This window comes from Stegastes partitus, unplaced genomic scaffold, assembly GCF_000690725.1.
Source record: "Stegastes partitus isolate 25-593 unplaced genomic scaffold, Stegastes_partitus-1.0.2 Scaffold782, whole genome shotgun sequence".
Lineage (NCBI taxonomy): Eukaryota > Metazoa > Chordata > Actinopteri > Pomacentridae > Stegastes > Stegastes partitus.
The window spans coordinates 257,437-283,977 of record NW_007578513.1 but is presented as its reverse complement, the minus strand read 5'-3'; the positions used below and the strand labels follow the sequence as shown (position 1 = coordinate 283,977).

Genomic DNA, 26,541 nt, shown 5'->3' with positions numbered 1-26,541 from the left:
GTTTATAAAATTTGCAGATTTATTTTTGGTAATTTACGTAATGCCATCATACTTAGATCTATCCCAGACACATTTATACAAACTGTTTATTTGGATAATGTGCGTTTTAGCATGACTCTTCAGAGTAATTCTAGATAATAAGCTGAGCTGTAAATCACATATTAATATGACTTCATGTTAAACAGCAAAAACACAGGGCTTATTAGTAAAACAAGATGCTGATGATGATTATTTTATTTTACTCCATCATTCAGCCTTATATAAGCATAGCTACTTAATATACCAAACTGCTAAAGATGTAGATTTATGTAGGATATAGGAACAATACAGAATCGGCTTTTTCAAGGTCTGTCCCTTTGAAACAGAACGCCCTCCATTCTGTCATATTTAGCTCTGTTCATGACGATGAACCCAGAAAGAGTCATCAGCTTCGTCTACATTTCTAAAAAATATAAATTGCTAATTCTCTGTAACCTCGGAAAACTTACCCTCACATGTTTTTGAATAAATATGCTTAGAAATTGAGCATTGTCTTCACCTCGCACTGGTTTTGGTTTGCGAGCATGTGAATGCTTGTTGTGATGACTGGATCGGATTCTCTTCCAGTGGAGAGAAGTCTTTAGGCTCTCTGACTCTGCCTGCTCGCATCGTATCCCTGTATGAATATTACTTCCTTTACCAATTCCTTTAATATTGTTTGGATAACAAACAATCTTTATTCAGGAAGCCAAAGTAATGGACAATTTTTGCATGAAAAAAAACAACAACTTCTCTCATCCTTTTGGTTCTATTTGTATATAATGTTCATAACAAGGCATCATATTTTACAAACTATCCGTATGTTTTATATGTAATTAATCTATTAATATGCAGAGTGTCTACTAGCAAATATCTGTCAAACACATGTAGTGGACTCAAAAGTACATTGTGCTCGTCTGAAGTATACTATTAAGTGGCAGCAACAAAAAACATACTTACATACAGAACAAGTACAAGTACCTCAAATGTGTGCTTCAGTCACACTGAAAGACTGCACACAAAAGCCTGTGAGTGTGGGCACCATTTTCATACTGCGTTCAGGAGCACTTTGCAGCGCTGATTTGATGTGCCGCTACACAATTAACCAATGCAAAGGAAGATCTCCAGGCAATAGCGGGATCTATTTTTGGCTCCCTCTAATATTTCTTATCTGGTAAACAATAGCAGATGTGTGCAAAGTTATTCGGTTCAGAGAAGTTTGCAGTCGCTAGAACATTTTCCTCCAAATGGTACAATTTGCCATCCTGATGAATATTGTAATGGGGCTTATAAGGAGGCACAGCTGCCGACAGGAAATGAGGGCATGTTCTTGGCCTTGTGGCACTCCCCCAGATGCATCATCCCACCACCACGTTGCCTCTTCCCCCCCCCTGTCTCTCCCCTTTACTTTGTGAATTTATTGTCACCTTGGCAGAGCAGCAGTCACAAAGGCCTCCCCAACCATTTGTTTGACACTTTTAGATTTTCCCCAAGGGTACCGTGGGGGTTTTGTGGCGAAGTAAGCTTCAGTACTGAACGGCAACAATTAGACCAAAGAGGGAAAACGTCTCATGAATACTCATGTCGACTGTGTATGTGAGCAGGCTGCCCTGTGCACCAGATTCAAGGTAACTTTGTGGAATAGATGCTTAGGAGTTCACACTGTCACACACAGAGGGCTGAAAGACTGAATGAATGCAGCCAGAGAATGAAAAGTCTGCCTTTGCAAATTAAATAAACACTATTACACAATGCATATGTACACACACACACACACACACATAAAAGCCCCAACCCTCACTCCTCCCTGCGCTCCTACAAACAAACCTTAGCACCTCGGGCAAGGAAATGTTATTGCAAACATCCCAGCGGTCCCCTCCAGCTGCTTTATAAAGAATCAGTTTGCGTTATTCAGAAACGTTCAGCTGCTGCCACGGGCCACGGTGGATGTCTGGATCTGATTAAGCTCTGCTGGTGTTCTTCTCTTTATCGAATTGGAAGGACACATTTCCTCATAACACTGCCTATCTTTATCTAGAGGCCCTCCTTCCATCCGGGAGAGGCACGTATCCCGATCAGCTAAATCTGTTAGGGCCCTAATTAATCCAAGGTGGACTTCCGCTCAGGTGAAGGTTCCCACTGAGGAGCGTTCAGGTTCGGACGAGCCTCCCGAGGGCAGGACAAAACAACAGCGTCCTCTGACTTTGGTGTTTCTTCGCTACACACTCTAAGCATGTATAACGAAGGGATGTTTCGGCCAGTTGTGTCGTCCATTCGTGAGTTCTTAGTGGATCAAAATTGTTCTGCAATTTTTTCCAAGGCCTAATACTAATAAACAAAAAAATAAAAACTTGTTGGCCTCACTTTAAAGAGTCGCAACGAGTGAAAGATTTTCATTATTATTTGCTTCAGTGACGGAGTTTCAGAGTCCAAAAATGAAAACATTTTCAGTTCTGACAAGGCCAAAGCTTCTGCAGTAAAACTCTCAAACTTTAAGCACAAAAACCACGCGGCTCAATAAAGAAGGGGAATGGCTTGTGACAAACCGCGATGAAAGAGCACAGGTACTGAGGAGTGAACGGCCCTTGACTTAAAATGTCTCGTTTGCCCTTGATGGCTGCGAAGGATTACAAAAACAGGGTGCCTTTTGATGTGCCGTGGCTTTATGAACTCACCTGAAGGCCTCGATGATGTAGGAAGTGACGGCGGCCCCTCCCTCGTGGGCGTTGGGTTGCCAGGTCAGAGAGACGCTGTTCTTCGACACGTCCGTGACTATGGGTTTGTGCGGCGGACCCGGCAGCTGGAAGGGCTCGGTGGTCTGAGCCGCCGCCGAGTCTGCACTCTCTGGATGGAGGAGGACGGAGGAGAGAGTGAGGGAGAGGCGAGGAGGTGGGAGAGCGAAGTGCACTTTTGATTGTAACATCTGCCTGTAGCGTTACTGTTTCATTATGTCCTCTGTGTAATCCCGCTAATGTTGACTGAGCATTTGCATCACCGTCGCTGCAGGCGGAGCTCCTCGCTTCTAACAGACTTCACAATTTTGCCATTAGATCTTAACTAACCATTTAGATGCTAATAGTCAAATAACAAACTTAGGTGTCATCAGAGCTGCTTGTTAAGTCGTTACTCCTTCATTTAATGCCGCTAATGAAATCCCTACTGCTTGAAATATTTTATGTGCTCGTGCCTGATAGGTCGTAGAGCAAAAAAGAAGGGGGCACGGGCTCACAAAGCAGTTCAATTGATTGTGTGCTTTGAGCTGCAGCGGATGACATCCCACAATTATGCGGGCATTAGCATATTTTGGGTGACTTTTCTTATTCCGTGTTGCTCTTTCTCATCGACACCGTGCATACAGATATTTATATTTGCAGTGTGCTCAGTAGCAGGATCCAGGACCAGCAGGGGTTAACTGGCTCTAATTAAACTCTGCTACTTGTTTGATTTGAGCGTTAAAGGGTCACAGGGAACACCACCTTGACTCTTTTGAAGGAAATCACACAGTCACACCCTTTTACAACTGATGATTAAAACAGTAAAGTTGCTCAAATTAATAACGCAATCAGGATTGCTGTTTGTAATACACTTCTTTACAGTGTCAGAGAAGTTACCTCTTTAATTATACGCTGCATCTCTGCGTTGCTATACGCCGCTACTTCACAGAGCTTCCATTTGCATGTGTTTAAATCACGCGGAGACAATTTACCTTTGACTGTGAGCACTCCACTCCAGCTCGTCTCTCCGCTGGAGCTGGAAGCCAGGCAGGTGTAAACTCCGGAGTCCGTTTCCTGGCAACAGTAAAAATGTGTATCATTATTTTAGCGTGCGTGCGTCTGCGAGCGCATGATACTCTGTTAATGCATCCATTACCAGTGATTGAGACTAAATGTCATATCTCTCCAACCAGAATGTTTGTGCTCAGAATACTGAGCAGCAGGAAGTTGGCATGGATGAAAAAGCTGGCAGAACAGAACGCCGTTATTAACGCAAAGCCAACCAGGTGACTCCACCTCCACTCCACTTTCACATCAAAGTAAGATTTTTTAGTATCAGTTTACGCAGCTTGTAGCTCCCATTGGTGCCAATATGTTTGTTTTTTTGTTTGCTTCTTTTTTCCCCCTTTAAAGCATCTGAAATCGCGCCACAAGCCTTTTACTGTGTATTTTTGTCTGATTATGGCACCGTGATTGGTGTGTGGATGGTGTGAAACCCACAAATCACATCGTATAGGCATCTAAGATAAAAACCCAGCACGTACTGCTGACAATAGGGGCAGAGTCACTGGTGCGTGGACAGATATAATAACATAAAGATGGAAATGTTAGTCCCGCGATGGGTGAACTTTAAAAGCACATGGGGCCACATGGAAATGCAGATAGATTTCATTTGCATGGCTTCGATCTGAAGTGACATAATGCATGCAAATTGGTTTGCGGCGTCCTCTCCTTACACGTCAGTAACTTGAAAATAATATTTTCATCGACAAAGTTCATCTCGGAATTTTAATAAACTCGATACGTCTGTTTATCAATATTCTTTGTATGATATTTTTAAAAAAACTGCTTCTCTTGGGAATCAATTATTGCTACTAATTTTAACTTAATTTGAATTTTCATTACCTAAACATAACATCAGCTTTAATTAGCTACTTCTGCTTTGGAGATTTTGTCAATTGTAGTTATTTCAAATTTTTTTTCCATAAACGTTATATTCTCAGCGGAGCTATTTGAAGTCGAAGCTAAAGTCAAGCTGGTGGCTTTTATGTTCTCCGTTTGATTCCTACACAGCAGAGGAGGAGAGTTAAAGGAAGGATCAAAGGACAGAATTTTAATGACCAGCTAGAGGTCCAGAAATTTCTGAGGCGCCAGTCTTTCTACTCAACAGCTACTTAGCATTCTGGACAGAGTATGAGCAGATGTAATTAAGAGGTGTGTGATAAATGTGCCTGGGTGTAAGTGTGTGTGTGTGTGTGTGCACATGTGAATGCTGGCTATTAAATTTTTGGGGAGGCAAGCCAAAAGCTAGACGGGCTGTGAAATTGCTTACAACAGAGGGAGATGTTGGGGGTCTGTACGCTGGGGAATCTTTCAATGTGACACTGAGGTAGCAGCGACTCGCGGTAGCGGTGCCTCTGATCATGTTTCTATAGCTTTAGCTTCATCGCTCCGGGTCATTCGTTCGCTCTTTTTCTTCTTTCTCTCTTGAATCGATATATCTTTCATTTGAGGTGTAAAATCCAGGCTGAAAACGCTAAAATGGAAACTTTGCGGCTAAATGGCCACTTAGAGGAAAACCTGTCAATGCATATTAAAAAAAGAAGAAAAGTAAAATGCTGTATTGGTTCTTTGTAACAATATTTTTGACGAATAGGGCACTTGTCTTTGCATCTTGCATGCATAATCACACATGTAGGAAACATGATGCCGACTGCCATAAGGGTAACCCATGAGTGTAATGACACACAACGTAATGTCACCCTGCTTGGTGGTACATATACATGCACACATCATTGCTGGTAAATTACACTGTAACGTGGATGCCTAAAAAACTAATAATGGTACATTGTAAAATTAAAAATATACATATAAACCACTGTTTTGCTCTCTCATAAGCTTTTGAAAATATTCTCCAACTGGATTTTCTTTAAGTGTGTTAGGCTTTAGTGCATCATAAGACGGAGGGGACACACAAAGACATTCAAAACAAGCACGAAATTCATTCAACAACTTTTCTTAAGCGCACATAAATGTGTTCTGGTGAGAAACTAGTTGAAACATGTGTGATTACAATGTAAATGCTGCATAACAGGTTGAAAAAGTCATAAACTCTGACACAGATACCTCAGCTGAATTCACAGTGATGGATGACAGCATAGAATTTAATGTTAACGACATTTGTGAGGGCTGCTGCCTCTATAAACCTGTTTCTGCGTGTGTGTGAATGTGTGTTTGGGTGCCGGTACATGTGTGTGGAAGCGTAATGGGGGACTTTGAATTAGTTTTTGTTTGCTCCAAAATGTTCCAGTCTTCTGTAGTTTAACAGTTTACATGCGAGACCAACAAATCAACCGCAAACACAATCAGCCTTCCTTCCTTACTCACTTATTCTGCCAACACAGCCCATATTCCTCCCATTGAAAACCTTATACATTATGCAGAGGATGTGCACAGCAGAACCTATCATGAGTAATACCTCACTGATGGCTGTGCACGTGGTCGGCCATTCTCTTCCTCCTGCATCTGTGGGCCGGCTCATCAGTAACACTGACAGAGGAATTACTCAGGCCTAAGTGGCTTGTCAAAGCGTCCTGCAGGACACGGGACAGGTGACTGTCCTTCTCATACAACATCCCTCGCTGCTCCTCCTCTCTTTCTATAGGCCCTGACCTTGAGTTGACCTGTGGGTTGGCTGATGGTGCGTTTGTCTGTGGTTTGAGGGGGGGGGATCGGGTCCCCAGATGGTGGTGTTTGATCGGTGGATGGGGACTCTGCACAGAGGGCGGGTGGGGTAAACAGCCGGGACACCTGACTATTAATCAAGGCCGGCAGCTTTGGGCGCTGCGCGAAACAGATTGCTGAAAAATGGATGAGGCAAGAGGAAGAGAGGAAAAGAGGGAGGGAGGGAGGCACAGGAGAGGAGCTCCAAACTAAAAGAGGGAACGTGTGAATATTTATTTATATATTATAGTTTGTGACGTCTTTGACAGTTTGGATATTTCGGCGCTGCAAGTCGATGAAATCAGGACTGATTTTGGTGCCTTTTGTTTTCCTTTTTCTTTGCCCCCCACTTGCTAACTACCCCACTAACATGAGCCTTCTCCACAATAGGTTAATAATGATGTCAGATCTTTTTTGGGGAGGATGCAGAAGGGAAATGTGATTACCGACTATAACACGTGTACACAGGGATCTAAAGTCAACATGTGAACTCGATTTCCTGCTTTAACCTGATCACCTGCGGTAATCTGTTTAGTGGTGTCCGTGTAGTCCTACTCACACTCCTCAGGCTTTGCTGGGTTCCTCTGTTTCACTTCCTTTTTTTAACCTTGCAATAACTGCCCCCACCCCTTACCCTATATCAACCATTTAGCAGCACCACACACACATACACTTCCCGTCTGTCCAGGACATCTTGGCACCAGAGTGAGGGATGGCAGTAGTCTGTGTCTGGCAGAGATCCCAGGGTAATGGCATCTCCTCATTGCCAGGGTACAAGGAACAAACAGACCATCTGTCCTGCTCTGGGGGCCCAGATGAAATCGACTTATTTATACTGATTATTTCAGGGTTAAATGTGTTTTATGAATGCTGATTTTATTGTTTCCCTATCTTAGGAGATTGCGTTTTGTATTTATTGTGTTTCACATGCTCTTTTGATGTGGACTTTGTATTAAATTATGGCCGAGCTCACCTAAATGGATATCTAAAGAATTTATAAAACTATCCCCTGGATCTTTGATGGCTCTTGTCAAATTGGAAAATGTTCAACAGAAAATACATTTTTGACAAACTAGCAAAAGTGTACATTTACCTTTTTAATATTAATCATTTTTGTCAGGTACTACAAGTGAGACCACAGTACACATTGTGTATAAGGAACAGAAATGTCTGTTTCATTACAAGTTACTTTCATTGCTCTGGCACCAGTTTAGTAGCCAAAATGTCTCAAAGAAACTAGAAGGGATAAGAACCACACGGGGACAGTAGTTTATCCAGGTTATCTAAAGCCCTTTACTTGAAGGAAGAACTGGATCTAAGTTTGTTGAATTATCCATAATAATCTTTTCTGTGGAAAGTATCATAAATCAAACTGTGACGGCTGTTGGCTGACAGCTTGAAGAAAGGAGCCAAGACGATTGTACGTATTTAGTAGACCTGGAGAAGGAATTATGACCATGTCACTTGTAGTATTTTGAAGGGCTTGTCCCTGATTCTGTTCTTGGTCTTCATGCGCAGGATTACGGTAGAGGTAAGGGCTAGAGTGTGTCTGTTGACACACTTTATTTATCTATCTTATCTATACACACATTTTATTTTTGCCTTTTGCAGATGATGTGGTCCTGCTTCATAGAGTTGAATCACAACCAAACTGAGGTAGTTTAGGCATCTGATCAGGATACTATTTGCCACCAAGGTAGGTATTCTGTGTGTGTCCATTTATATATCCCTTCTGACATGGGAACAAAATAGGATCCTAAAGAAGAGATGCAGGAAGTAGGGAGGGCTCAGGAAACCTGGCTACTTTGTGTAGACTGCTGCCTCTGAAACATGATTTGTGACTTAACCATTTGCCTTCTTTTGCTCTTCTAAATCAATTTGCCTAACCTGGGGATCTGTCAACAGCCTGTCTGTTGCTGATGTTTCCTGCTTCATTAGACCACACAGACATCTCTCTACCATCTCTGATTTCTCCAATTATCTTGGTGTGCACAGTATCAACACGGGCAATGGACAAAAGTACTGAAACAACATCCACACAAGTAGCTGCATTCTATGTATTTAAACTGGTTCCAGGGTCCTGATGGTGAACAGCATGGGAACGCTACATGCTAAATATTAACATGTTAGTAAGAGCATGCTAGCATGTGGCTCAAAGTTACTCTCGCATAGCCTGACCACTCCATGTGCTGACACAGCGCTGTGTACAATGTCCTGGTTCCACCTCATTATCATTCCACTATAGGGGTAAAAAAAATAAATAAGTAAAAATACTCTTGTGTGCATGAATTTCTTTAAACTAATCCCAATCCTCTTAGGCAGGGCTTGGAACAGGATGGACCAACAGTGTTCACTCAAAATAGTGATTGTTCTGGTGGAACATTTGCAAGCAGGGAGACATGCAGTGCCATTAAAATGGATAATTCACCAAAAAAAAACAACTAGCAGGGCTGGTTTATTACATGATCCAAACTGTCAGCAACACTTAACATTTTCACTGTGTAGCTTGTTGCTTCGAGGTTGTTGTTTTCTTTAGTGAAGGGAACTTTGAAATGGTAACACGTAGATAGCGGAAAGGAAGAAGAAAACTGTGTCGATGTGCAGCCAATGGCAGTGCTGGCTTCATAGTTGGGGCCCTGGGTTATTTATCAGAAGGTCGGGGGTTCAAGACCCAGCACTGCAAAGCCTTAAACAAGGCCCTTAAGCCTACCTGCTCCAGGGGTGCCTTGTCATGGCTGACCCTGTGCTGTGACCCCAGCTGGGACATGTGAAAAGAGAATTTCACAGTGTTGTAATTTGTGACAATAAAGGCTTCTTCTTACACCAGTAATCTACATCTGGTGAGTCAGACTTGCTTAAAGCACCAGAGCTGCTTGCATGGCTGTAGACTTGATGTTTTTTTTCCAGCCACAACAACCTGATTGTGAAGCAGTAAGGATGATGTATTTAAATATGACTGTGAGCCTTGATTCTTTGGGTTAAGGGTGGTCTTCAGACACGAATCCCAGACATCACTCAGGTATATGGAACAACACTTTAAATGAAACAAACAGTTTCTACAAGTCATTTTGTGATTTCTATCTCTGAAATCCAAGGCCATAAATACCATTTGTTTTCATGTTTCAGATCAAACTGAACCAAAGTCTACAGAGAACATCAACACGGTGTTTGACAGTTTCAAATAGGTCCCAAAGCCTGAGCGCTTCCAAGTTAGCGCTCTCAGCTGTCAAGTCACTCCCTTTTATTCCCACATGACATGAATGCAGCATAAAATGTACTTTAGGCTTCTGACTCCCAGCTATTTCTGCTTCTATCCTCTCCTCTCTCTCAGCCTCCTGCTCCTTCATCTCTAGCTCTCTTTCATTCATCCAGTCCTCACTTGCACTGATGTATCGAGGATTTAATTACAAGTCTCAGCGATCGTTAATCATTGAGAACCCACAATCAATTAATGCACGAGCCTCCTCGACTCTCGTTGCGGCTGCGGTGACCTCAGGTGCTGCTTCATACCCAGGAGGGAATTCTGGGCAGAATGGATTTCATTAGCATGAAGTAAGACGGCGCTAACGACTGCTAATGGCCTCGCACGCTCATTATCATGGTGATCACACCTCACCGTTCCCCACCTCTCCTCCTCCTCTCATAAAATCTCATCATTTGCGTCAACTGTAAAAATGTCCTCTGTTTAAGTGCTTCATACTTTCCTGATAATTAAAACTGTTGTTTTATCATGTGGAATAAGTTTATCTTGTGTAAACTACATTATGTTTGATGTGCAAACAGTGACTGTGCATACATTGTGATGTGGATAGAAAGGGGCGATGTGTTGGGAAGAGTGGCAGCGTTAAATATCCATGGTTAAAGGTCATTTCAGGAAAGTTGTGAATTTCAAGGGCAAAATGACACAGGTGTAAATAAATACCTGTGTCATTATTTAAATGTGTATTTAAGTGTATTTATGAAGTGGAAGTCTTTAATCCTAATACCTGGAGATTGGTGATTTGGAAAGTGCCGTTTTCCATCAAGCTGATTCGACCATCGTTTCCAAGGATCCTCTGGCCGTCCTTTTCCCACTGGATGCTGGGGATGGGGTTACCCAAGATGTGGCAGTGTAACTGAGCAGTGGAACCAGGAGCTAATGTGTGATTGGCTGGTCCCTGGCGGATGATGGGAGGGACCCGGTCAGAGGGTGCTGTAGGGACAGAGAACAGTAAAATAACACGGGGTTTGAATTAAAACAATCCTCACTGAGCTGATTGCTTTGCTTAAATACTTCATTTACAGCGTGTTCTTCATAGTGTGAATGCACACAGCATTGGATGAGAGTGTTATCAAACGTGTAAACTCTGTAAACTGTCAAAAGCATATGACGAACGAGCTGTGACCCTTTTCTAGCTGTTGAATCATACACGCTTCCTCCATGAATACTGTAACAGAGCAGATGGCAGAGCTTCTCTTGACAGAGCGTCTGTATGTTACTACTCAAAAAGGTGACTCATATCGACAAACACATCCTTTGTGCTAGACTACAAGATCTGAAATGATCGGGGCTGTTTCATGTATGGCTAAAAACTGTTATTTTTGCCTTGAAAGACTTTTTATAAGCATGCCACGTCTGTTAGGCTGCTGCCGTTTTGTGTTTGAGATGCAAATCAATTATTCTAATCAGATGTTACATGGTCATGTTTACTGGGATTTACATGAGCCCGCTATTTAAACTGCTGCCTGCAGGAGATTAGTGAACAGATATGCTAAAGTTTTATGAAAGAGAAAACTTTAGCTTTTGTTGGATGTCCAAAAAATGTTGGTGGAGGGCCATATTTGGCCCACAGGCCCTTATTTGCCTACCACTGGCTTACGCCAAATTGACAGTATCCTCGCCAGTATTCTCCAGCCTCACTATCCATCACATCAACAAAATACTATGAGGATTTAAAGGAACACTTCCAACATTTTGGGAAGTATGATTACTCACTTTCTTGGTGAGAGGTAAATGAAATGATTAATATTGGAAATGTGTAAATGTGAAGTTACAGCCTTCCCGGACGGACGGCCTGGAGTCTGTGCTGGTTGCCTGGCAACTTTGCAATGACAAGAGACTCCAGAAAATGTGCCTGGCACCCATTCACTGTGTCTACATGCACTTAAGAAACCAGGTTACATTCATCTTATGAACAACCTGATTATAGTAGAATTTGTGCACGTACAAAAACCTGATTATGATCATCAGTATGGCAAACATGCAGACCACGTTTCATCTATCACTTCTTTTATGACAAATGTTTTAACGGATGTTGTCATCTGCATGTGAATTTGCACCAAAGAGAAGAAAATGTAAACCTTCTCAACATTATCCACCTTACTGAACAAGCATGTTATCCAGCTGTATATCAACGTGAGCAACATCTTTTCTTTTCTTTTCTTTTCATTGGCCATAAGCTGGTGTTTGCATGTAAACATGGCAAATAGTTCCTGGTGTAACCCGTATTCAGGTCAGTTAGCGCAGACATTGTCACCCTGGAACTCAAAGTTCTTACTGACAGAGACACACTGAGGTCGAGTGTTTGATCTTTGGCTTACAGATTTTCAAGCTTGCCTGCGAAACCACAGCAAGTCCTTCCAATGTGAAATGTAAAATGTCACTACAAGAGAACATCCACTCCCAAAGGCTCCCAGGCCCACCTCTCTCTGGTCCTGCTCCAGTTCAACATGCAAATCGATGACACAGATTTTTCTCAGGCATGAATATGTGGATAGAGTTACCTCCTGTCAGACTGACGGACCACTTGGCGTGATGATGAGTGTAGGCTCAATGAAAATATATTATTCATTACACTTCAAAGTATCTTAGGACAACCGGCCAGCTTTGGAATATGGTGGATAATTGAGGCTCATTAAACAACTATACGACTGTATTTTGTTTTTGCTAAAAAAAAAAATAAAGAAAAGAAAATTGCACAACTTTATAAATTCCTCACCAGAAAGCAACATCTATTTCTCCTATAGTCAAAACTCGGGGGGTGCTATTAATGACTTCAAATCTGCAAATACTATATTGTCTATTCTGTGAACTGCACATATAACATTTAAATAATAATAATAGTAAACTTCATTTGAATAGCACTTTTCAAAACATAATTACAAAATGAAAAACAAGATACAATACTGCACACAGTCAACAAAAATAAAATAAATAGTACACAAGACTTAATTGTAGGTTTCTTCAGCAAAGGCCAAGTTATTGTTTTGTCAAAGCTGGATGGAACAGAGCCAGCAGACAATAAGGATCTGATAATAGAGAGCATTTAGGGCCAGCAGTTTGAAATACCTCTTTTAAAAATGTAGTTGGATCATGTCTGCTTGACAGGTTTAGGAACTTAAGTGGGAGATTACCTTGTCTAATTCTTAAATGGGCTCGTCATCCAGGATGCGACATGAGACGGATGGATATCGACAGACATTAGGTAAAACACTGAGGGTGATTTTCATGCTGTGTGCAACACAAACTGATGAAATCTTTTACCATCTTAGGAAAATCTAAGAGTAATTGTTGCACCAGTAGGCTTTATATTAGACGAACAAGTCTAACACTTTTTACACACATATACAAATCCGTCTTTGATGTGTCGCTATGGCTACGACTTGCAAACTCTAAATAAACGTCCCGAAGAGTTAGCATGTTTTCACTTGACCCTTGTTAGCTCACAACCTTGCTGACATCTTGTCGCAGCCACACAGTCATCTCTGAGAAGCTCATGGACATATATGGCCGTGCTCCACGTCTACATGTCTGTAAGTTCAATCTTAAATGTAAACACCTCGGGATGAGTGCTGCCAACTAGCAGAGTTATGCTCAGCTTGGACAAGAAATAAATTCCCGTGCATTCATAAAAGGCAGTGGATAGACCTGAAGACTGTTTGGAACTGAAAGTCATTGGTTTTCCTTTTGTTTCCGTGTTGGCGACCTGTGCTCACAAAGCCCTTGTCAGCCAATGACTGGGCAAAAAATTTCACTCACCCTGCCATTTAACATTTTGCCCACAGGCGTGGCACATGAACCTCATTTGTATTCTGCCCTGTCAAAAGCTCTGATATCATCAGCTAACTGAAGCTAAACTGAAAATGTGAAAAGTCAACACAGGAGTTAGTGTAGATGAAGCTAAACAAAATCCCTGTTTATTCCCTGATTGGGCGGGAGGCGGGGAGGGGAGCATATGTTGCAGCAGGGTTATTTGCATAGAACTATCACCAGTTGTCCCTTTTGATTACATCAGATAAGACCTCCTGCTGTTTGCTCATTTGGGAGGGAGGATATTTTAATTTAAGATGGATTTGAAGGGCTTTCAAATTTCTGTTCGTGCACATATGGGGTTGATGGTAAGAAATGATTAATCAAATGTAAAGCAGAAAATGCAAAGTTTGGAGGACATCTTGAAACACACAGTAGAAATTTCACGACTATTCTTCCTCCTCATTCAGTTTACAAGACAAAACTTATATTTAATGCTACCACTGGCCTTTAAATCACTTCATTTTGTCTCATCAGGCTACTGGGATTCTGTGTGTTCACACTTACCGCTCTCCACCTCCAGCAGGGCTTTGGTCAGGATGCTGCCGGCTACGCTGATGGCCTGGCATATGTAATAGCCGGAGTCTTCGACCTGAACATCAGTGATGGTCAGCTCGCCGCTCAGAGACACAGAGAAACGACCCGCCTGTGACGGCTCCTGGATGGGGAACAACAAGATCTGGAGGAGAAAAAAAAAACAGCATGCAGATTAGTCCCTTCTTCATCATTTACTCATATTACGCATTCATGGATGATCATTAATCCATTTTGTAATTGGTATTCATGATAATAGGCTACAAGTATTTGCCATTTATTCACATTAACTTGCAAACATTTGTTCTAATTAGTCGAACATAAGCATGACTGAGCTGATACCAGGCTGAAAGAAAAAGTCATTGTCGGCTTTTCAACTTTTCATTGAAAGAATTAACCTTTTGCACTGGGTTGTGTAAAAAAAATAAATAAATAAAAAAATATCTGTGCTCTTCAAGTGAGAAGCTGGGAGTGACTCAGCTGGTTAGAATTCTGGGAGTATTTGGCTGAACTGCAGGATGTGTTTACAGAGCAGAGAGGAACCTAATTAGATAGACTGAAAGCAAAACAAAGCACTTGATCAATAAAACAAACACAGTATGGCTAAAAGACAGTATACAGAGGGGCAAGTTGCGTGTTGGGAGTTTGCGTGTTCTGCCCGTGCAGCGTGGGTTCTCTCCGGGTTCTACGGCTTCCTCCCACACAGTCCAAAAACATGTTGAGATTAATTGGTGATTCTAAAATGTCCGTAGGTGTGAATGTGAGTGTGCTTGGTTGTCTGTCTCTAAGTGTAGCCCTGTGATAGACTGGTGACCTGTCCAGGGTGTCCCCTGCCTTCACCCTGAGTCAGCTGGGATAGACTCCAGCCCCCCACGACCCTAATGAGGATTAAGCAGTGTAAAGATAATGAATGGATGGATGTATATCATGGCAATAGTACGTTTCTGATGATTATTCATTAATTCACTGTAAAAATCTGCTGTGTCAAAAATAGACATACAGCAACTTGAATTATCAGTTCTGGTGGTGTAGAAAGCTGCGTTAACTAAATTTTCTTCGAGGCGTGCCCCGCTATCTTCTTGTAAGTGATCACAATTGACTGCAGCTGCTGACTCCTCTGAGTCAATTTAAATAGAACCCATTTGATCCAGTCATTAGACTCAGCCCACACATTTCTCAGTTATTTCTACTTCGAACAATGGTCGTGCTGTTTCCATAGCAGGACTTAATATCGCTGTAATTAATGAACCTACAGGGAGGGAAACTGTGACAGGAGCAAAAAAAACACACCCAGAAACAGCTCGGAGTTTACAGTATTATTACATAAAAGAGGTCGTTTTGAATGCTGGAGGAAATTAACTTATGTAAGCATGCATGCTATTTTTATTTTGACAAAACACGTCCTACATATCTTTATGTAGGACATGAAAAAAAAACAGCCTGTTCAGACAACAACGTTTAAATACAGTCAAAAATCAATAAAAAAAAAAAAGAAAGAGAGAGAGAGCCGTGCCTGACCATTCTGAGATAGATCAACTAAGGTAGCATTCAATTGACTGATTCAACTTTGAAAGGACATTTGATTTATTTGTGTGTTCTCAAGGTAAGAAACCCACAAGAAATGGACACAAAAAACGGAATAAAACTCAATCAAGCACTAAAAAAAAAAAAGTGGGTGGAAACAGCTGAACGGACAAAAACTTTTTATTACAGAACACTGCAACAAATTATTGTTTCCAGGAACTAATTTTCAGTATTGGTCCTCGGTGTGCACTCAGTACTGAAAAAAAGATCAAGAAACCACATGGTGCGGCGAGCCTGTAACCTCTAATCTCTTTCATTACACCTCAATCATGCAGGTCTTCAGCTGTTCAGTTTCCTCCAGTGAGTCAGAAGATAGGCCACTTCAGCAGGGCTGCTGCAAAGCCTTCAACTCTTTCCTGCCGCTGCATGACTGCAACCCGATAGGAAGCTGCTGCTCATAGGAACTTCAGCAGCAATAACTATCACCAGTAGAACATAAAACCGTTTTTACACATGTGGCCTATATTTCAACCACAAGCGCTCTGTTGGTTTTCATTTGTAATACAACACCAACAGAGATATTTTTATCGCTGATCTTTTCTACTTTTTCTTTCTCATTTGTCACTGTGTAAAACCAGTACGTTCTTCTGGGTATTTCAGCCACCGTTCCCAGCATGCTACCCACATACTTCCTCTCCTCCTCCTCCTCCTCCTCTCCTTTCTCCTCTTTATCTCTTTCCTCCACACTTGTTCTCCCTCTCCCACACACATTCTCCAGGCCTCCTCCAATCTCGCTCTCCCCCCCTTTCTAATCTGTACCTGGGAGCCATGCTACAGGCACCCACGCACTCTCATCAGGCCTTTCAGCGCATTCCAACAGGCTGCAATGCTTATCATACGCTGGCCTTTTCTCTCTCCCTCTCTCTCTTTTGCACACATGCACGCTACTGAAGACATGCAGGCCTGTGCAGACTCACGCTTTGGAGAAACATGGCCTGTGTGTAATGGAAAATTAGGTGTGTATGCATATGTGTGTGTGTGCATGCCTGCCACCCTGGCACTACACTACAGCACCACAGCAAAGGCTGATAAAAGCAAAGGATGACATTCAAGAACATGACAGAGAGCGGAGATGTGGGATCCCTTTAAAGCACATGTATTATGGTGGCATGCGAAGACACCAGCTTAAATTAGCATAGCAACGCTCTAGGAAGTTATCTTTAGAACACTTTTTGTTTGATTTTGTCAATCAGCTAAAGTAGCTCATATCATAAATAGAATAGCGACACACTGTAATTATATTTCACTTTTTCTTTTTTTTTTACATTGCATTATGCTGCATAATTGATTTGCTGTTTTTATTAGCTTGGCCCTCATCAGTGGTCATGTTGTAATAATGCAGCTGTGTCACTAAAATGAATGAGATGGTTGTCGTCTTTTGTACTGTGCTACTGTTAGCCTCTCCCTTCATTTCTTTCAGTGGAAGCAGATTTGAGCTGTCTTCTTCAAACTGCAGTTAATCTTCTGGACAGATTCATCTTCGGCTTTAAAGATTTGAAAGAATGCAAAATTTGGAGGCCAAATGAACACCTTGAACTCTCTGTCATGGAGTATTGTCCAGCTAAAAGATGCCATGACCACCAAGGAATACAGCTGTTATTACGAGGTGCATATGCAGCAATCTGAATCGGGTTCGTGTCAAAGTACCAGCTACATGAAAAGACCCAAGGTTTTCCAGCAGAACAGTGTCCCACTGCCTCTGCTGGCTCGCCTTCTTCCCATAGTGCAGCCTGCTGTCATCTCTTTCTCATGTAAACAACACACACACACACACACCTGGCTGCAGCCACATAGGAGGCAAGCTGTGATGCTCTGTGTGTTCTGATTGTGTCTGGACCACTTTTGGTAGGAGCTAACCGCGGCAACCCAGGAACATCCCACAACACCACACACTATACAGAAATACATTCAATGGGAAAGCGTTTCAAATGTACTTAGTAGTAGTATCATAGTAATATGTTAACCGATAGAAAACCCTGGAGAGAATGTGTTTGACTAGGCTCGGTGAGTGCAGTCCAACGTAAAACCTAACAAATAATTGCATACTTCTGTTTCAAGTAGGTTTCCATAACAGACATACAAAAACAGATCTATGATTTTTATAAAATTGCTCACAACTTCAATGGTCCTTTTAGAAGCTGTACTTTTTGGTGCCGGTGGCAGCCTGAGGATAAACTAAATAACAAAAATACTTATTTATGAACTGCAGGGTCTGAGCAGAACACACTTTAATAGATAGGTGTACCTACAAACTGTATATTACAGCGAGCACAGCACTCAGAAAGGCAGGCAAAAATTTCAAATATGTTTTACAATACTACAAGTATTGCTTGGGCTTTGATTTATGGCTGACTAACTCTCCATGCACCTGCGAGGTGTATATATGACACATACAGTAGATTCCTGGGATGTGGCCTATTTGTAAAATTGCCTAACTCACCCACAGGATCCCTGTTAACCATTAGCCCAGCCTGCCACTTCCAACACCATAGTCCAATCTCTCAACTGTCAGATGCAAATTGACCATGAGACCTCGGCGGATGCCTCAGTGGGCCGAGTCATTTGAAACAGAATGTGTTTCAGTGTCCACTTTAATACATATCACGGGATGTTTCTCACCTGACTGCCTTCTTTCTGCCAGAAGACGGCCGGCGGAGGGTTTCCTTTGGTGCCGCAGAGGAAGGTTACGGTGCGACCCGGAGCCGTGATCTGGTCCCGCGGCCGAACCACGATCTGAGGAGGCACTGCAACACAGAGAATGGAAAGAAACGGTTACGAGGGCGGAACTGACCCGAAGTGTTAATGAGCTTGATACAGTGAGAATGTGCCAGCGGTGACGTTGAGCCCATTAAAGCTGTGAAAAGCAATCAGTGATAACAACAACTCCGAACTGGAAACTGTCTCAAGCCCTCCCTTTCTTTATCTCTCAGAAACACACATTTAGACACACAATCACATGACACATACCTGCATTGAGTGCAATTGTACAAAAGAGAACAATACAAATCTCCTGTGGTTATTCTGTCTTGCAGAAAACAAGGTCTCAGTATTCCTCTGCCAGCCTCAACACAAGTGGGACGAACTTTCAAAACAGGTATTTTTATGATGCCAGGTTTCCTTCTGACCACAGTGACCTACAATTTGCCCGTTAACAGAGACACACCTGTAGTTCACTGAGGAGTCAGCAGCTTTGTGGCAGCTGATACCTCCTACCAAGTTGTTATTCTTTCCTTTTACCCTTGAGTTGACTGTGTTTAAACATTTATTTTGTTCAAATAGTAAACTGAGGCTGTGAACCGACTGAACAAAAAAGGGTTTAGTGTCAAAACAGCACCGTGTCAAGGCAGGAGGGGAACATAAAAGTTAAAACACACAGTGACATTAATAGTGTTATTTTTGGTAACGATAGCAATGTGATTTGATTTAATGTACAATGCTTTGAGGTTGCTCAGAGGAATAAAATAATCTCTCAATTAACAGAACATTTCTAGCAATGAAGTAAATACAGAGGTAGTAAAACTATGTTTTCAATGACCTGCTATCACAGAGGCAAATGCTCATGATGACTAAGGAAATTCTTTATGAATTCTGATCTGGTTCAAAAGTGATACAACTCAAATATAAAACAGCTCATGAGCATGTCAATATAACATCCATCCATCCATCACCTATACACTGCTTAATCCTCACTGGAGTCATGGGGGCTGGATCCAGTCTATCTACACTTAGATTCAGACAACCAAGCACACTCACATTCACACCTACGGACAATTTAGAATCATCAATTAACCTCAACATGTTTTTGGACTGTGTGGGAGGAAGCCGGAGAGCCTGTAGAGAACCCACACTGCACGGGGAGAACATGCAAACAACCTGGGTGTCCTCACCGGGATGCAAACCTGCGACCTTCTTGCTGCGAGGCAACAGTGCTAACCACCGAGCCACCCATGAATATAACAAGCAAAGCTTAATTTCCTAACTGTTTCAAGCTTTTTAAAAAAAGAAAGAAAAAGAAGTCAGCAGTAAACACTCAGCATGTTATTCTAGTTTGATGACAGACATTGTTTTCCTCCTCTGTGGATCCCCTCTGCATCCATCCATCCATATATTAAATTTATCAGTCACACTGGCTGAGGCTGAGTTGAGTGTCTGTGGCTCCAGTACCTAGAACTATTTGGGCAAACATGGCTATTTGTCTCCACCAAGAAGGGACCACAAAATAGATCCTGTGTGACCTTGATTTGTTTAGCTCTGATAGATGAATCCTGCGATAGATGCTTATTGGCTAAGCTATAGCCCTTGGTAATCTATCTCATGTTGTGGTGAAGAGCCTATCAAAAAGGCCAGCTCAGAACCCACAGGAGCCTAAATCCAGGTTTGTGGGTCACCTTTCTGATCCCGAGCATCAGGCTAATCAGATGTCTTTGAACATAGATGGAGGGCAGGAGGGGAAAGGGACTGCAAATAAATGGTAAGCTGTCTCAGTTTCGCTCTGCTGCTGCCACACACACAGACACACACACACACACACACACACACACACACACAAACACACACACACACCTCTTTGATTTCTATTGATTCTGCAGTGCAGTGACAGACCTTCCTGCTCAGAGGGGGGTGTGAATGCATAATGATGCCCACCCCCAGTCCTAATTGATTTCTCATCTTTCCACCTGATCTTCTGTTCCTCTTTCATTCTCTCTCTCTCCATTTGCATGGAAGGAAACACCGAGAAGGAGAAAGTTGGAGAGGAAGAGAGCCTTTTCACCGAGCACAAAGCAAAGCAACAGATAAAACCTTTCACGGTCACAGTGAAAGTGATACGAAAGACTGGTGTTTCTTTCTTACGTGAGAGCTAATGTGCGCACAGAACCTGAATGAAGAAACAAAAATCTCATACCACATGCGGTAAACATGAGATTTGCTTTTTTCAAATTTAAAAACCAAGTGATTCCGTGAGAGAGACAAACAGACAGCCGTGACCATGAGCCTACATTACCGTGACTCAAATACTGCCGCTTCAAGTCTGGAGTCTTTTGCTTTTAGACTCTCTCAGCTAAGTTCAAACACAGTCTAACTTTGCTTCAATTTGCCAGCCCGAATCAAAACACTTGAAACGCTAGCTGACATGAGTTACCTCGGATGAGGTCAGTTTCGCTACATTTTGCCGAGAGGGTCAGAGTTCGACTGAGTGCTTAAATGAGGAGAGAGCAGCTTGGAAATGAAGATAAATAAAAAAAAAATAAAAAGTTGGAGGGTTGAGTCAGAAAAACAGACTAAAAGCACGAGTGTGAAGTGCTGAATTTTTTCCCAAAACTCTGCCACCGACTCGCCTGCTCCACATAATCCTCAGATGTGTGTGTGTATGCTTCATGTCGGGATTTGTATACTGTTTCCATCACACAGCAGGAGGGGATACATGTGTCAACCATGGGATAAATCACAGCTAACGGGGGGTCTTGGCCGAGCTGGTCAGGGTCATGTCCTGGGATCTAACATGCAGTCCGCGCCCCCCTGCTAACCCTAAAGGTCATTCCACAAACATGCATCCCTGTGTTTTGTGTGTGAACGCGGGCAAGTGATATGGAACCCCCTGCCTTCACTTCCTAGCCACCCTAAGGACAGACTTCCTGTCAAGGCTGATGCAAGGCCTGAAATATTAAAGAAATGCAGTGTAATACTTACTCCTTATGTAATGCACTTCCAGACTGGCGCACATATACATGTAAATGAAAACACCGGAGAAAACACACCATATAGGAACTTCGCACCGAGCGCGCTTTTTGACAAAAAAAAACTTGCAGACACCTGAACATCTTCCCCCTTGCGCCTGACACAACGCCGTAACTTTGACCCAAATACGGTGACAGCTAGGAATATTCAGGCTATTAAAATGCCGTTTTTGGTGCGCTACACAGCCCTGTCTGGAGAATAACAATGTTTGATTTGAGGAGGCAAGTCGGCACATTGCCCGAGGCTGTAATAAATAATTAGCAATAATGGGTGCACTCGGCGCGACACTGAGCCTTAGATTTAGGGCAGGGAGAAGCATTAGCATCCTCACATGGGATGAAAATAGGGATAGGGATTGTAACAGAGCAGCTGAAATATACATGACAAAAAATGCGCAAACAATGCCTGCATGTCACTTATACAGTAATTCACTTTTCAGAGCTGCTGGCGGTTTGGTATGACAGGCTTTTCTGTTTGAAGTGTTCTTTTAAAAGATAGAAACTGACTCTGCTTATCAAACACTGTGGCACCTTCGCTTTCCAATTTTATGAAATATACAGCCCGGTCTGTAAAAATGACGACACATAAACTGATAACGGCAGGAGGCAGTGTCAGGGAGGTAAATTGGGGGAACGTCTAAATAAAGAATGAAACACTTGAGATAGGGACTCAAAGGAGCCTGGAGACTTCTTTTATATGCTGGATATTGCCGGAGCTGGAGAACACATAACAAGGCTAACATGCCAAGTGGGAGGAAAAAATAGACAAGGGGCTGCAAGTTAAATTTCCACAGCTTTTACGATAAGAACTGTCAGACTCAAGGAGGAAAGTCTGGTCTCAGAGTGAATGCTGAGGCTCTGAATATTTGGGTGTGTGTTTGTGTGATGAGCACCAAATGTTCTCTTAAAGATGAAAAACAAAACCCTGCAAATTGTAGGTGTTTGGCCCATTCTGCATAATGAGCCCAAACAAATAATAAACCCCTTTTAGACACAGACTGAAGACAACGTTTACTTTAGCATTATCGCTCTTTTGTTCAGACGTGCAACGAATCACGCTACATTTGGCATTTAACACGTCAAACCCAATAGCAAAGGCTTGTTTATTGCACCATGTGAGCTCTCTGATCTTGAAGGAAGACCAATTTCCAATCATTTTTTAAAAAAAGTATTGTTACTCACGAAATCCTTTCCATGCATTGCTCTTTACAGTCTAACCCGCTGCTTCTGATGAGCTCTGGGATTAGGTTGCAGCTTTTTAATCATCACTTCCTCTGCTCTCACGATTGGTAGGCACACTATACATAAAAGCATCCAATTTGGTTTTAATCTTGTTTACCTGACAGTGTGGCTGCATTCATTTACGTGGCCCTGCAGAAAGTGACATAGAAGTACTGTAGGTGCCGTCACTCATGGAAAAGTGAGCGGAGTGCTTACCCAGACATTAGTCTGACACATAAATATGTCATTCGGTAAATGAAAGGAGATGCATGTCTGAAAGGGTTTGATGGCAAAGGTGATCACGTACGAGTAGCTAAAGCAAGTACAGGACTCTTAACATCCACTGTGTCCCAGTGTTTGCTGTAGATCCTGCTGTGAGGCGGTAAAACAGACAATCTAGTATGTTGGGGAATAAGAATCAGGAATAATCTTCCATTGCAAAACAAGTTGTTGTGCCTGATGCTCATTTTCCATTCCATCGCCCTGCGCCTGTGGCATCGGGCCATTTTCAGACCGATATCTTGTAGCCTTATTCAAACCTGTTATCTTAGAACTTTAAATTCCCCTCCTCAGAACTGAAATCCAAAGCCAAAGTTTAGTCCAAATACAGGAAGTACAGATAAGTGACAAATGAAAGCAAAACTCTGAGACCTTGGCTCCTACACTGAGTGGATCCAGTGGCTTTGTTTCACTGTGGGGACACTTTCTGGGATGGTTTGTTTCAACACTTGATCCTACAAGAAGGATAACTCAAATCAATGCAGAGTCCTTGTGAGTGATCATCTTGTTCCAGCGATCAACTATTTCTATCCTGATGACACTGATCTCTTCCAGGATGACAAAGACCACATGTACAGAGCTCAAAGGGTCACTGAATAGTTTGATGAAAATGATGTGAATCATATGCTTTGGCCTTCACACTCATCCAACCAAACCAAACACACATGGAAGATTTTGGACTGAGATGTTAGAGGAGCGCTCTCCACCTACATCATCAAAACACAAAATGAGGGAGCATCTATAAAAATGTTGGCACTCAACTTAATCTGGGGTTTTGCAGAATAAAGCACACACCAGTCTTCCACGAACAAAATCTACTTAGCAACTCAATAAATCCTCAAGTCCAATAGAAAGGACCCGGGGTTGTTGATCCTGGCTTTAGCCGGGTTTAAGGCAGGGAACATCATCAATAGAAGATCCTCATAAACAAACTGAAGCATTCAGCCGTTCTGTCTCAGCTGCTCACCACATACTGTGCTCCCACTCAGACAGATCAGAGTGTGCGATTTGTTCCACCGCTGTTGTATCAACGCGGCGTGCTGCTCAATCACATAGCAAAGGCAGACAAAGTGCTTACAACCAAAGCGTCTTACCTCCCCTACTCCTCCACCTGCACACTTGACGTATGATTTGTACCAACATACTGAAGCTATCACACACGGGGGAGCATAAATACACACACATCCTCCCAGCAGGAGATCCTCCGAGGCCTAGATGTGACAGGCAGCTGTCACAGTCCCACGCTGATGCAGACAGCGTGTTTCACACAACGTACGCTAGAGTAAACACACTGCTACTGCTGCTGCTGCTGCTGCTGCCGCTTCATCCTCTCACATACAGTAATACCCCCCTCTCTCACATGCACACTGTTTTTTTTTTTCCCCGACACTGTTTCCATTCTGAAATGATGATTGAGGAGGTGGTTATTTCCTGGGCGTAATGTATTATAGCTTAGCTATAATTCATCTGTGCTTTTATTTAATTTGGAGTTAGACCTTTGTGCCCAGTACTCCTTCCTATTTATCCAACGTCAATATATGAACTTCAGGCTGGTAAAGCTTTAAACAGAACTGGAATAAGTTATAGAAGCAGTGCTTTCATCTTTTCTTTTGTATAATGTAAAAGCACCCTGAGGCCATTCCTGCATTGTATATGACAGAAATTTAATTGCATAGAATTCAGACGGAAGGTCATCTTGCCTCCTCTCTGAACATACATATGTAATGAACCTCATTAGTTATCAAAATGTGTGGTAAAAGTTGAAGTTTTTTTTTTAATCCAGCATCACTTTCTTGTTTTATTCTCCTCCTTATCAGAGTTTCTTCATTCCTCACATCGAGCTGCACGGCTACAGATGGGAAATGACTCAAGGAAGGCTTAAGACAGACTCCAGGTTTCAGAATACCATTTCCATCTGCTAAATTACTGCCAAGCTGGTACTTTTAATTTCATAAGCAAAAAGACAAAAAAAACAAACAAACAAATGAGTTGTTTTGCTTTCTTGCTCATTGGTTCCAGAGGCCTGTACTGTGAAGCAAGTTAAAAAAAAATTTATTCTGTAATCTGGCTTCACTAAGCCTCAGTCACACAAAGCTGGTTATCAACTCATAAAATCAGAATCTAGCAAACGAGTATGTTCACATGACGGGGCAGCGTTGGCACCAGATGATCAGTCACAACCACGGACAGGTCTGGAGCCACATATTTCTGACAAGAGGAGCAAACTATAATCCTAAACCAATATGAGGAATTTAAAAAATATAATCCGTCCTAAGAGCAACTCAGCTGCTGCAGCCAAAGCAGAAACGAAAGCTGCAAAAAATTGTGTGAATGACGTTTGCTTATTGACATCGCCGGCGCATCGTTAAGGCACGAGTTGACCCGACTATAATTATTTATAAGGTGTCTGTTCAGATTCAGTTTGAATATCATCACACATCAAAAGACTGTATGCTAAAAAAAAAAAAAAACATGACAAATAAATAATCAATTAAAAACAATAAAACGTGAAGTGAAGGAAATTTTCTTTTAGCAATTTCACACTCAGTCTCATTCTTCTGGGATGTAAAACAGTTTCATCCTTTGGGTTGCAGCCTTGGTCCGGCGGTAAACTGTTTTGGTAGCAAGTAAAGCGCAAACATAAAAACATAATTTAAACCGATAAGTAGACTTACAGCAAATCTTATCAGGTCAACAAGTACAAGGCTTTCGTGCTTAAATCAGTTTCTGTGTTGGGATTATATCGCCATACAAAGGCCTAAAGAATAATGTAATATGTCTGAAATTGCTTGAAGCTCTAAAACCTCTTACCCTCCTGAAAGAGCCTTCCACTCCCAGCAGACTGAGCTCCACCGTTACGAATGGCCACGCCGTTTTCCAAAGCAAATTGATCCGTCAGTAGAGGATGCTTGTGTATGTGTCGCTCTATTATTGTGAACGTAGCTGTGCAGGAGAAGTTAAAATGCACCCTGATAAGAAGTGAACCGCTGCTGTAGTCCTGACAATGCAGAGTTAAACCTGATGCTACCCTAAAACTCTGCAGGTCTCTGGAGGCAACTTGAAAGTGGCTTCGGTCGACTGTGGAATTAAAGGATTGACAGGGATCGAGGCTGAACCGACACATAAATGATCCAGAGCAGGTACTTGCAAACATTGCATCGCCTGCAACGTGTCTCTTTTCATTTCACGTCTTTAATTACAAACATTAAAAAAAGACACTGTGTATAATTTCCAGGGACTGTGATGGAGAACTGCCTAAAATTCCCCCGGCAGCATATTACAAAAAAAAATTAATTACAGCAATTCATATATATTTATTAATAGCATACCATTACATAAACACAACTCCTATTTGAGTGTGTCTTCTGTAAGTGTGAAATATATCTGGAAATGGGACAGCGGTTTTTGCATTTGGCTCGAAGCGAGTGCAAAGATGAGATTTGGGGATTGTGACATCAGTGCGGTCCCTAACAGCCCCCCTGCTGTGAGTGGACCGGCGTGTCCCAGTTTAACCGTCGCCCCTTTCTTCGGCTCTCTCCAGGATTTCCTAATCATTATTAAGCACGCATGGTGTCTTAGCCAGAGGTCTTCTAGGTGATGTGAAATTTGGGTTTGATGAGCGGTCTCTGGAATAAAACTGTCAAGATGTCCGATTCCTCCTTTT

General features: G+C 42.2%; 1 protein-coding gene across 1 annotated transcript in view; it reads right to left on the bottom strand.

Moving 5' to 3' along the window:
* robo3 (roundabout, axon guidance receptor, homolog 3 (Drosophila)) overlaps window positions 1-26,541 on the bottom strand; it is a 90,664-nt gene that overhangs the window by 15,073 nt on the left and 49,050 nt on the right. Inside the window, exons 7-11 of the mRNA XM_008292072.1 lie at window positions 18,262-18,386; window positions 14,032-14,203; window positions 10,442-10,647; window positions 3,725-3,806; window positions 2,694-2,862 (exon numbers count right to left, since the gene is read on the bottom strand). Of these exons, the coding sequence (XP_008290294.1) occupies window positions 2,694-2,862; window positions 3,725-3,806; window positions 10,442-10,647; window positions 14,032-14,203; window positions 18,262-18,386 (754 nt within the window). The remainder of the gene's footprint in view (window positions 1-2,693; window positions 2,863-3,724; window positions 3,807-10,441; window positions 10,648-14,031; window positions 14,204-18,261; window positions 18,387-26,541) is intronic.